The 13,269-nt window shown below is 38.2% G+C and overlaps 1 protein-coding gene across 1 annotated transcript; it reads right to left on the bottom strand.

Moving 5' to 3' along the window:
* Positions 1 to 326: 326 nt before the first annotated feature.
* On the bottom strand, positions 327 to 1,170 carry LOC112610854 (histone H2B type 1-K-like). Its single transcript, XM_025364418.1, has one exon. It carries the CDS (start codon positions 1,113 to 1,115, stop codon positions 732 to 734), a length of 384 nt encoding a protein of 127 aa, XP_025220203.1. The 5' UTR covers positions 1,116 to 1,170; the 3' UTR covers positions 327 to 731.
* Positions 1,171 to 13,269: the final 12,099 nt, after the last annotated feature.

The raw sequence follows: 13,269 nt of genomic DNA, 5'->3' as shown, positions 1-13,269 counted from the left end.
ACTGAAATAAAGAGTAGCAAGAAAATCACCAAATAGGCCGGGTGCAGTGGCTCATATGTTCAGTATATGATAAGGTCCTCAAATCAGTGGGAGAAATAGGTCATGTATTGTACTGACTAACCAGCTGATTAACTTTTTGAAAAGTTATTTCTATAAACAAGAAATCAAATCCTTATTAGTACAGTTAGATTATTTAAAATGGTTCTACCCAGCATTAGTTAAGGTTGTAGGCATATCAGAAACTGCTACTGGTGTAGGGGCCAAGAGAAAACCTCCCTTTTGCCCTCTGAAAGTTTACTGAAAATCAACTGATAAGAGAATATTAATAAGAGAAAAGGCATACAAATTTATTAAGGTACAGGGCTGGGGACCACAGAATAACTACCTCAACCCCTCAGTGGGGTACAGAAGCTTATATACCTTTTCTCAGAGGCAAAAGAGGAGATGGGTAATGTAGACAATTTTTTGAGGAACAGTAAATGATTATTAGGGAGAAGGAATGGACCAAGGAGAAAGAAATTAACTTGTAAATGATTCTCTTTGGAATCTGAATGAGATCAAGAGGCCAGCTTTATCCTGTGGGAAAGTTCATCTAGGTATAGTTGCATTCTTCAGTCTTCTTTTCTGCATGCAGTAGATAATGAGGTAACCGAAGGCAATTGTGCTTCTTTTGGTAAGAAGCTTTCTTGGTCATATCAGGAAATTCCAGAGAAAGTCCCTCCTTGGCAGGTTTACTTAGCGCTGGTGTACTTGGTGACGGCCTTGGTGCCCTCCGACACCGCGTGCTTGGCCAACTCCCCGGGCAGCAGCAGCAGGCGCACGGCCGTCTGGATCTCCCTGGAGGTGATGGTCGAGCGCTTGTTGTAATGCGCCAGGCGGGATGCCTCACCCGCAATGCGCTCAAAGATGTCGTTGACGAAGGAGTTCATGATTCCCATGGCCTTAGAGGAGATGCCGGTGTCGGGGTGGACCTGCTTCAGCACCTTGTACACGTACACGGAGTAACTCTCCTTGCGGCTGCGCTTGCGCTTCTTGCCGTCTTTCTTCTGGGCCTTAGTCACTGCCTTCTTCGAGCCCTTCTTGGGCGCAGGAGCGGACTTCGCTGGCTCCGGCATGTTGAGGGCGAACTACGAGTCGAGGCGGACTAACAGCAGATCGAGAAAACGGGAAGTAATCACTTTTGGCTTTTTAAAAAAGTGCAGACTCACAGGAAGTTGCAAAAGTAATACATCAAATCTTATGAACCCTTCATACACCTTCTGCCCCCCAAAGACGAAATCTTATGTAACTGTAGTACGATATCAAAACCAGGAAACTGACATTGGTACCACTTTACTGCTAACTTAACTACAGATGTTATTCAGATTTTGCCAGTATTTACATGCGTTTGTGTGCATGTGTAGTACTATGCAGTGTAACCCACATGTGGATTCATTTAATCACCCCCACAATCAAGATGTAGGACAGTTCCATCACTCTAGAGGAACTTCCTTCTGCTATACTTTGTGTTTTCTTTTTCAACTTTCATTTTAGAATAGGGGGTACATACGCAGGTTTGTTACAAAGGTATATTGTGTGATGATGAGGTTTGGGGTATGACTGACCCATCACCCAGATAGTGAACGTAGTAGCTGATAGTTTTTCAGCCTTCCCTCTCCTTCATCCCTACTCCCTTTTGGAGTCCACAGTGTGTATTGTTCCCATCTTTATGTCTATATCTACCCCATGTTTAGCACCCATCTTTTTTTGCTTTTTGAGACAAGGTCTCATTCTGTCGCCCAGGCTGGAGTTCAGTGGTGTGATTACAGCTCACTGCAACCTCAACCTCCCAGGCTCAAGCGATCTTCCCACCTCAGCCTCCCAAGTAGCTAGAACTGCATGTGTGTGCCGCCATGCCTGGCCTTTTGTGTGTGTGTGTGTGTGTGTTTTCACAGAGACAGGGGTCCTCCCATGTTGCCCAGGCTAGTCTTGAACTACTGGACTTAAAAGATCTGCCCACCTCGGCCTCCCAAAATGCTGGGATTACAGGCATAAGCTAGCACGTTCTGCAGCTCCCACTTATAAGTGAGAACATGCAGTATTTGGTTTTCTGTTTCTGTTACCCCAGTTTACTTAGGCTAATGGCCTACAACTGCATCCATGTTGCTGCAAAGGAAATTTTGTCTTTTTATGACTGCATAATATTCCATGGTGTGTATGTCACATTTTCTTTATCTAATCCACCATTGATGGGCACCTGGGTTGATTCTATGTTTTTGCTATTATGAATTTCTTCTATGCTTTCACAATCTCACCCATATCTCTGTCCCTGGCAACCGTTAATTTGTTCTTATCTTTATACTTTTGCCGTTTTGAGAATGTAAACTGAAGTCACACAGTATGTAACCTTTTGAGATTGACTTTCTTTAGTAAGTGTAATGCTCTTGCGGTTTATCTAAGTTGTTGCAGGTAGCAACAACTTCTTGTTGATGGGTAGGTATTGCATTGTATGGCGGTATCAAAGTTTCCTTAACCATTCATTCATTGAAGGACATTCGTGTTGTTTCTAGCTTTTGGCTATTATGAAAAAAGCTGTGATATACATTTGGGTACAGGTTTTTGTGTGAGCATATGATTCCACTATTTTCTGGGATAATTGCCCAAGAATGCAGTTGGTGAGTCATGTGGTAATTATATATTTAGTTTTACAAGAAATTTCCAGACTATCTTCCAGAGTGCCTGCAAAATTTTACATCCCCACCAGCAATATATGAAAGATCCAGTTTCTCTGTATGCTTGCTAGCTATTTTAAAAGGTGTGTAGTCAGTTATGTCTCATTGTGCTTTTGCATTTTCCTTATGGCTGATACTAAAAAACATATTTTCTTTCTTTCTTTTTTTTTTCTAGACAGAGTCTTGCTCTGTCACCCAGGCTAGAGAGCAGTGGTGCAATCTCGGCTCACTGCCCTCTCTGCCTCCCAGGTTCAAGTGATTCTTGTGCCTCAGCCTTGCAAGTAGCTAGGGACTGCAGGCGTGCACCACCATGCGCAGCAAATGTTTGTATTTTTAGTAGAGATGGGGCTTCTTCATGTTGGCCAGGCTGATCTCGAAGTCCTGGCCTCAAGTGATCTGGCCCCCTAGGCTTACCAAAGTGCTGGTACTACACGTATGAGCCACCGCACCGGCCCCTAAAAACATATTTTTATTTGCTTTTGCCATGCATGTTTCCTTTTTGGTGAAATGTCTGTTGATAGTTTTGCCTACTACCGGTTTTCTAATTGGATTTTTAAGAAAACTGTCAAGCTTCGTAAGTTCTTGATATATTCTAGATTCAAGTCTTCTATTGCATATGTGGTTTACAAATATTTTCTCCCATGTGACATGTCTTTTCATCCTCTTTAAAATATGTGTATGTACACACACACACACACACACACACGAGATAGAGTTTGACTCTTTTGTTGCCGTTTGTTGAAAGACTGTCCTTTTTCTGTTTAATTATTTTTGCACCTTTGTAAAAGACTGAAAACTATTGTGTTATATTACATACTACATTTGTTTATTTGTTTGTCTGCTGATGATTCTTGACTGATTGGATATTTACCCTTGTGGTTGCAAAATGGTGATTTTACAACTTTGGAACACTCCACCCTCCACATTTACCAGCTGGTCCTCAACATTCCCCTGTAATCAAGAGCCTTCCTTCCTTCCGTTTATTGATCGATGGCTCATGAAATCATGTTATGGCTCCTGAATTTCCATTTTTGATAATCAAATTTGTGTAAGAAATTGCCAATTTTGGTGATCAAAACTTGTGCCAAATTTGGCCAGTAGGAGTCCCTTAAATCTCGCTTACATGTCATGCATCCATTGTTTTAAAAAAGTAATTATTTACTTTCTGGTATAACACAATATTCTAGACTCATCTTACATCTATCTTGCCAAGCCCTGGAATTAGCCATTTTTCCAAGATGTCCTAGTTCATTAGTGTAAAATGGTATAGAAACCAAGTTGTGAGTACCAGGGTGCTATTACTACCGGGGTGTATTTGCTTCTTAGCACTTTCAGCAGACGGACCTGGGAGATACATACAGGTAGTTACATGTGTACATACACATACATATAAATACATGCACTCATGTGCACCTGCATACATAAACACATGTGCAGATAATCATGCATACACATATTTTAGAGAAAGTGAGTTCACATAATATCATTAATTCACACAGGATTATTTCTAGGCTTCTCATATTCCATAGTGTATGTCCCCTCTTCTACTGTGAGAACTGGCTCCAACAACAGTAATACTTTTACTCATTTGCTTAATCCTATAATCTATCTAAAATACTTTCATAGTTGTTTTGTCCATACTATTGTCAGACATAAACCTGCTAAAAAGAGTTCAGGATTTGTTTGAACAGGATTTGTTTTTCATCCTCCCCTGCACCCTATACACTTACCCTGTCACAAATCAAGGGTAGATACTCAAATACTATGTTTATAGATTACTTGCATTAACTCCCCCCTCACCCCTTTAGTGTTGCTACGGTATTCATTTGACTAATTATTAGGTTCATTTGTTTGTTTACTTTCAGCTTTAACTTTTTATTTCCTGTAAAGAGGCATTCCTATTGATTTACTTTTACTTTGGAATAATGATAAATTCTCATTGATTTAATTTTGCTTTTGAATAAATTGAAAATTAACATGCTTTCAAAAGCCAAAACTGTACAGATAATTATATTTAGAGAATTATTATTCTCTTTTACATCCTTTCCACCCCTTTGGGTAACTGACTTCACTATTTTTTTATCCTGTGTTTCTTTTCGTAATGATAAGCAGATATATGTATATTTTCTAATTTCTCCTTTCTTACAGAAAAAGTAGCATACTATATATATTTTTTTCCACTTTTTATTTTATTTTATTTTATTTTTTTGCTTAATAACATTTTCTGGAAGTCACTCCATATGAGTTCATAGAGATATCCCTCATTCTTTTAAAACTTCAAGTTTACAGATTCTTTCCTTGGCATGTTCAATCTATTAATGAGCCCATCCAAGGCGTTCTTTATTTCTGTTGATGTATTTGATTTCTAGCATTTCCTTCTGATTTTTACATAGAATTTCCATCTCTTTTCTTACATTAACCAACTGTTCTTGCATGTTGCTTATTTTTTCCATTAGAGTCTTAAGCATATTAATCATAATTATCTTAAATTGCTAGTCTAATAATTTCAAAAATCTCTGCTATTTCTAAATCTGATTCTGATGCTTGCTTTGTCTTTTCAGACTGTAATTTTTGCCTTTTAGCATGCCTTGTAATTTTTTGTTGAAAGCCAGTCGTGATGTATTGTGTAAAAGAAGCTGAGGTAAATGAACTTTTTATTTTATTTATTTATTTTAATTAATTAATTTTTTTTTTTGAGACAGAATCTCACTCTTGTTGCCCAGGCCAGAGTGCAATGGTACAATCTTGGCTCACTGCAACCTCTGCCTCCCGGGTTCAAGTGATTCTCCTGCCCCAGCCTCCTGAGTAGCTGGGATTACAAGTACCTACCACCACACCCAACTAATTTTTTGTAATTTTAGTAGAGATAGGGTTTTGCCATGTTGGCCAGGCTGGTCTTAAACTCCTGACCTCAGGTGATCCACCTGTCTCAGCCTCCCAAAGTGCTGAGATTACAGGCATGAGCTACCATGCCCAGCAAATGAACCTTTTAGAGTGAGGCTTTATGTTGATCTGTGCTTACTGCTTGCTGTGATTTTGGTGTCCAAGGCTAAAATATCCTCTAATGTCTTTGTTTTTGTCTTCTCTGTTGTCTTTGGGTTTCCCTAGAGATTCCTTCTTGAATAGATTCTGAAGTTTGCAGTTCTTTCAGCAGTAATCTCCTGCTATTATACAGAAGTCCTGCTGATGTAGTTGTAAGGTGTTGGGAGAGGAGAACCATTATATACAGTCCTGTGATCAGGTCTTGGTCTGTTAATGGCCTGTGTTCCTGTGCTGTGACCTTCACAAGGGTTTCTCAGTGCCCCTGCTTAGGCAAGATAGGAAAGCTAGAGGGGGCTGGAGCTTGGCATTTCTCTTTCTCCAGGTCTGTTAAGGCTCTGGTAAAACCCAAGTAGTTAGACTCTGGTAAAACATTTTCTCTTGAGGCAGACCATTGTTAAGGAGAACAGAGTGCTCTAGGCTTATTTCAAAATGGTGTTTTTCCCCTTTCCTGCTGAGAACCTTGTGGGACTCCTGAAGGCAAAACACAGGATAGTATGGGGGCACCCCTGAACCTGGGCTTTCAGTAGTTTTATCTCTCAAGCTAGTTCTTGCTTAGTCTCCAGCAATTTGTCCTTTACCCCTGAAGTGTTGCTACCAGCTCCAGCTGCAGCTTCTGCTCCCTGTAAGGTGTGGTTTTCTATGTCTGCCTGTCTAGTTTTCAGGGTAGCAGTTTGTCCTGGGACGTCAACTCTCTGAGGAATTTAAGAAGAGTTGTTGGTTTTCAGTTTACTCAGCATCTTTCTTTTCTTTTCTTTTTCTTGTTTTGAGATTGGGAGTGATGAGTTCCAAGCTCTTTACATGTCAGACTGGAAGCTGGGTGTCAGTGCCATTGATTTTTGCATGTTAATTTTATATCCTGCTATCTTATGAAATTCTTTTAATGTTTGGATTGTTTTATTATTGATTTTCTAAGGTTTTCCAGGTTTGCTATTATGTCATCTGCAAATAGAGAGAGTTTTAATTTTAATTTTTTCCCTTATATGTTTAATTGTTTTCTCTAGTCAAATTGTATTGAGTAGTACCTACAGAACAATGTTAAACCGTTGCGGAGACAGTGGACATTTTATTTTGTTTCTGACTTTAATAGGAATAGCTCTTGGGTTTCCCTATTAAATAAGGTGTTGACTTTAGGATTCAATTTTGTGTACTTTGACTTGCATTTTCAAATGTGGTTTTAATTATTTTTTACTATGGCAAGGTCAACACATCAGGAGAAGACTGCCATTAAAAAGACAGTATGGACCAGACACAGTGGCTCACACCTGTAATCTCAGAGATTTGGGAGGCAGAGGTCGGAGGATTACTTGAGGTGAGGAGGTCAAGACCAGTTTGGGCAAAATAGTGAGACTACGGTGCTAAAAAATAAAAATTATAAAAAATTAGTTAGGTGTGCCTGTGGTCCTAGCTACTCAGGAAGCTGAGGTGGGAGGATCAACTGAGTTCACCACTGGACTCCAGCCTGGGAGACCTTGTCAAAAAAAAAAAAAGAAAGAAAAAAAGAAAATTATATCCATAGATTGCAAAAGGAAGGCATATACTATGCCACATGGGGAAGCACCAAGGCCAGACAGGAGGCAGCAGGCGAAGAGGAACTGTGGGCTGGAACCTTTATTGTGGTTTCTATGAGAAGGAATGGACAAGGCAGGGCAAGCAGGCTCAGGACTGGCTGCTTTGAATAATTGCAGCAGGCCCTAAGGCTGCCCTAATTGTCTGGTAGTTGGCCCTGGGGTGATTAGGGCAGGTAGAATCGTGGCCCAGAATGTGAACACCCCATAAAGGAGGAGGTTTTGCAGGTGAGTTGTTAACTACATCTAGGAATTAGCTCACCGTGGAATGGGTACTGCCTCTAGGGTCAGCAAAGCTCCAGATGTCAAAGCATGAAAATAAAGCAAATAGCAAGGAATCGTTAATGTAGCAGGTTAAGGAAACATTAATCCTTTTCTGTTTTCTCAAGAAGTTTTATGAATGGGTGTTGAATTATATCAAAGTTTTTTCAGCATTTATTGAGATAATCAAATGCTTTATCCTCTTAAATCTATTAGTAAATATTATGAATTAGATTAAAATATTTTCTTTTCTTTTTTTTTTTTTTTTTTTTTTTTTAATTTGAGATGGAGTCTCGCTCTGTCACCGAGGCTGGAGTGCAGTGGCACGATCTTGGCTCACTGCAGCCTCCACCTCCGGGGTTCAAGCAATTCTCCTGTCTCAGCCTCCCGAGTAGCTGGGACTACAGGCGCATGCCACCACACCCAGCTAATTTTTGTATTTTTAGTAGAGACAGGGTTTCACCATATTGGTCAGGCTGGTCTCGAACTCCTGACCTCAGGCAATCCACCCACCTCAGCCTCCCAAAGTGCTGGGATTATAGGTGTGAGCCACCACACCCAGCCGATTAAAATATTTTCTAATATTGACCTATTTTCTGTTTCATGATATAAATTTGGTCATAGAATATCAATTATTTTAACATGTCCAGACCCACTTTTTATATCAATGTTTTGCAAGGCCCTCTTTACTATTGAGAGATTAAATTTATAGATAATATTATCTACCTGTATCTCAGTAATAATACCATTAAAATATATTGCACTGAAGTTAAGATAGAGGATAGATAAAGAAAAAGTAATTTGTTATGAACTGACATGTAATTTTATAAATGTTTTTATAAACATTCTATAAATGCTTGAGCATGCCTACACTAGAAGATTCCATTTTTTAGGCCAGATTCTTGCACTTGTTCTTAGAATTATTATGAACGGGACAGCTACAAAAACAGACGGGTAATGATGTGTTGTATTGGCAATGTCGATGGCGTAAATATGCCAGTGTGGGTGACATTGTTTTTCAAACTGTTGAACAACTCTTGTTAATATCCAAACAAAGTGCAATTTTTGCCTTAATTTACACTATAGTTGCATGCCTAGAAATCTCAGTGTATATCAAATTGATGCAAAAATGTGTACGTGTCTGGAAGAAAGAATTAGGTTCTAAACGTAGAAAACGGTGACTATTTTCCACTCACATAAATGTTCAGTATGACATTCATCATAATGCAAGACTATACTATGATTTATAAGACATCTGGCATCCCTGGCACTCCCCCACCAAATGCCAGTAGTAGCCCCCTCACCAATTACTTCAATCACCAAACATGCCTTCACCCTGTAGACAATCACTGGACTAGATCAACTCTGTTGGCTCAGTCAGTGGTATTTCAGTTCTGTAAATACAGTTCATGTCAGGGACATGTCTTTATGCAGATGACTGAAAAACAGATGAAATTTTTGGAGAAATGTTCATCTTCACAGGTAGTAAAAAAATGTAAATAAAAACAAAAACATACTATTTCCCTCAAACCAATTAATCATTGATCTACAAAAATAACACTGGATAGTGCGAGGTATGAAATGGGCACTCTCACTTATTTTAATTGTGATTTAAATTTTTAAAACAACTTGGCAAAACTTATTCAATGCATCCATAGTCTTAAACCAAGTTAGTCCATTTCTTGGGGTCTTTCCTAAAAAGACAATTTAAAAAATACAGAAAAACAAACTTATGCCCAAAATACATTACCAACAATAAATAGTTAGGAATATAATTTTAAAAATTATCCCACATACGACTATTTAAAAAATCTAGGGATAATTTTTACAAGAAATATGTGGGACCTGTATGAAAAAAACTAAAAGACTCTTGAATGTCACAGAACTTTAAAAAAGATTTGAGGCCAGGCTTAATGTCTCATGCCTGTAATCCCAGCACTTTGGAAGGCTGAGGTGAATGGATCACTTGAGCTTAGGAGTTTGAGACCAGCCTGGGCAACATGGAGAAACCCTGTCTCTACAAAAAAATACAAAAATTAACCACACATGGTGGCGTGTGCCTGTAGTTCCAACTACTCGAGAGGCTGAGGTGGGAGGATTGCTTGAGTCCAGGAGGTAGAGGCTGCAGTGAGCCATGATTGTGCCACTGTACTCCAGCCTGGGCGACACAGTGAGACCCTGTATCAAAAAAAAAAAAAAAAAAAAAAAAAAAAAAAAATTGAATAAAAGTTTCTGGCTATGGGGAGACTCAATATTGTAAAGCTGTCAAATTTTCCTAAGTTACTATGCATGTGTAGTGACACTTCATTTAAAATTCCAACAGAATACTTTTTTTGGAGAACATTGTTGTATGTTTCTAAAATTTATCTAGATAAATACATGGATTAGAATATTTTTAAAGTTTCTGAAAAAAATTTAACCAGGGGAAATTTGCCCTAATAGACGGTAAAACTTGTCATATATTTACAATCAAACAGTATGATTCCAGGGACAGAATAGACAAACAAATAAGTGGAATGAAATAGATATCCATATATAAATCTAAGTATGTTGAATTTACTATATGATGAAGATGACACTTTAATTGGATTGAGTGACTAATAAATGGTGTTAAGTGGGTAAGCATTTGGTAAGAAAATAAAAATGTAGATACTCCCTCGTTCCTTGTACCAAATAAATTCCAGGTATATTAAATATTTTAAAAGAAGTAATTTTAAACTAGAAACAAATAGAGATAAACATAGTATTAAGGTGGAGAATTCCTTCCTAAGCATGATACCACAAGTAGAAACCATAAAAAAATCAACTACATAAAAATTGAAAACTTCCAATACATCAAAAACTTCAAAAATCTCAACACATAAGACAAAGAATGCCCTTAAAATACAAAGAGTTCTTATAAATAAAGAAAAAGACAAAAATGCTAGTAGAAAAAGTAGTTTAAAAATTGAATAGAAAATGTATAAGAGGAGTAAGATAAACTGTCATCAAGTATATGAAATATGTTAACTCTAACTTGTAAGGTAGAAAATAGGGAAGGCCGAGCATGGTGGTTCACACCTGTAATCGCAGCACTTTGGGAAGCTGAGGCAGGAGGATCACTTGAGGGCAGGAGTTTCAGACCAGCCTGAAGCCTGTTGCCTAGACTGGTTTCAATACTGTCTTTACAAAAATTTTTTAAAATTAACCAGGTGCATGTGTCTGTAGTCCCAGCTACTTAGGAGGCTGAGGCAGGAGGATTGATTAAGTCCAGGAGTTCAAGGCTGTAGTGAGCTATGATCATGCCACTGCACTGCAGCCTGGGTAACAGTGACACCCAATCTCGAAAGAAAGAAAGTGAGAAAGAAAGAGAGAGAGAGAGAAAGAAGGAAGGAAGGAAGGAAGGAAGGAAGGAAGGAAGGAAGGAAGGAAGGAAGGAAGGAAGGAAGGAAGGAAGGAAGGAAGGAAGGAGGGAGGGAGGGAAGGAAGGAAAGAGAAAGAAAGAGAAGGAAGAAAATAGAGGAAGAACTCCAGATAATAAGCTTTGTATATCATTTTGGCAAATATGTAAATGATTCTTAATATCTAGTATTGTTGAAGATGTGTAGAAGTAGACATTTTTATATTTTATTGGTGGGTTCATAAATGGATTCAACCTTTCTGTAGATTAATTTGACACCAGATAGCAAAGCCTTAAAAATCTTTATATTCATATCCAAAATTAAAAATTTTGTTTAGAAAGCTTTTTTCAGTAACATGAGAAATAATTTTGTTAACATGCCAGGTGAAAAAAAGTTATATATAATGAAGGGCCGGGCATGGTGGTTCATGCCTGTAATTCCAGCTCTTTGGGAACCCAAGAGGAGAGGATTGCTTGAGGTCAGGAGACCAGCCTGGGCAACAAAGCAAGAGCCCCTCTCTTTATAAAAAAAAAAAAAAAAAAGTTTTATATAATGAGGTGTAAAATTTAGGTTTTAAAAACCTGTAGGGAAAAATTTTAGATTGAAGTATAGCACAATGTTAATAGCAATTATCCTTGGGTGGTTGCATTGTGCCTTTCTCATTCTCCTTTCTAAATTTTATAGTGCTGTACAAATATCTTTATAACTAAAAAGTACAACTCATCATGGTTTAATAGATGCTGCTTAATGTAAGGGGGCACTTAATAAATGTTTGTTAAATCAAATTGTTCCTTGACTACCAAGCCTACCCACTTCTTAAAAAACATTTAGAATTCTCTCCTTCCGGAAGGGATTTAAAAACTGGTTCACTTAACACTTAATCCCTGGGTACATAGGAGTTGAGTAATTCATTAATTACCTAGGCTTTGCACTTCCCAGGAACAGAGAGAGAATTTAGACATCCAGGCAGCCTCCATGTTCTCTTGGCACCAAAGTCAAGTTTAAAAATTTCATATATCTGCAGATATTTCTAAATCACCTCTACTTAGGTTCTATAGTTTAGAAGATATGTACGTATTTTTCTTACATTAAAGTATAAGGAATTTTTATACTTAGATTAAGTCTGTGCACGGTTTCATTGTAATTTCACAAGATGGCAATTTACACAAAGCTGTTTCTAATGAACAGGTTAACGACTAAAATTAACTATGGAAAGGATTACTGACCCCACACAATGGTATAAATTAAACTCTGGTCCCTAAAACTTTCAGAAAGGCACCTGTCAAAAAGGAACTTCTCATGAGCAGCTAGATCTTCTCACAGGGGTTCCTTGGGCAATACATCTTTTTCCAGGTACCTAGGTAAGTATTTCATTTAGTAAGTTTGATTTTGTGATCTAAATACTCTGTGTCTTGAGTTTCTTTTCTCAACTACCTGGAGATTTTTCTTTCTTCAGCTCATAAACAAAACATGGCGCCACCTACTAGCGTTCTCTAGTATTACATTTCACCAAAGTTTTTGCATTTTTTGATGTACCAAACACACAGTTTTTGAACTCCAGTTGAATCAAGCATTAACGTTAGGGCTCTGAAGATAAGACAATAGTCCTCGCCATGAGCAAATTTTTAGTCTAGCTAAGACGACAAACGTTACCAAAGAGTATTTGTGGCGTGTGGTGCTGGAGAAACACGTAGTGAGAATATCTTAGCCCTGGTATTCCCCATGGACATTAGGGAGACCAGACTCCAGACCAGAGGACCAATTAGGAGGCTGCTAATAAAATAGCCTCAACAATCCAAACACAAAATTTCCTTTTTAAATTCAAAAGTAGCATTGATTGTCTAGTCATTAAATAGTTGGGGAAAAACTACCATATTTGACATTTGTTACCTGTCTTCAGCTCAGTTGGAGATATCGTATCAAAATTATTCATTTGAACAAACACTTACAGTTGAGAGTCCAAAGATTGTCGCACATTATGAGGTCATCTTATTGGTGGTTGCTGTCAAAGGCTTTTAGCTTCCTAATATAACCCCTTACGAGTAAACTTAAATTCACTCTCGATTTCTACTTTTTTCTTGTTTCTGACAACTATAAGAGGATCTTGTCGCACTGTTTTTCAGAGGTCAGCAGAAGAATCAAGGGGATGGATCACAAATTAAGTACCAGTGATTCTGGTAGAAAGGCTGGGAGATCACTTATAAATGGGATCCTCTGGATTTTGCATTAACTGTCGGTTTCATTTCTTCATCTCTCCTCTACAAGTCTGACCAGATCATTAGCCCGTTCGTATTTTCAGAAGCCTTAAAC

The sequence above is a fragment of the Theropithecus gelada genome, chromosome 17, assembly GCF_003255815.1.
Source record: "Theropithecus gelada isolate Dixy chromosome 17, Tgel_1.0, whole genome shotgun sequence".
Taxonomy (NCBI): Eukaryota; Metazoa; Chordata; class Mammalia; order Primates; family Cercopithecidae; genus Theropithecus; species Theropithecus gelada.
The sequence above is the reverse complement of the archived record's forward strand: the minus strand, read 5'-3'. Positions and strand labels throughout refer to the sequence as shown.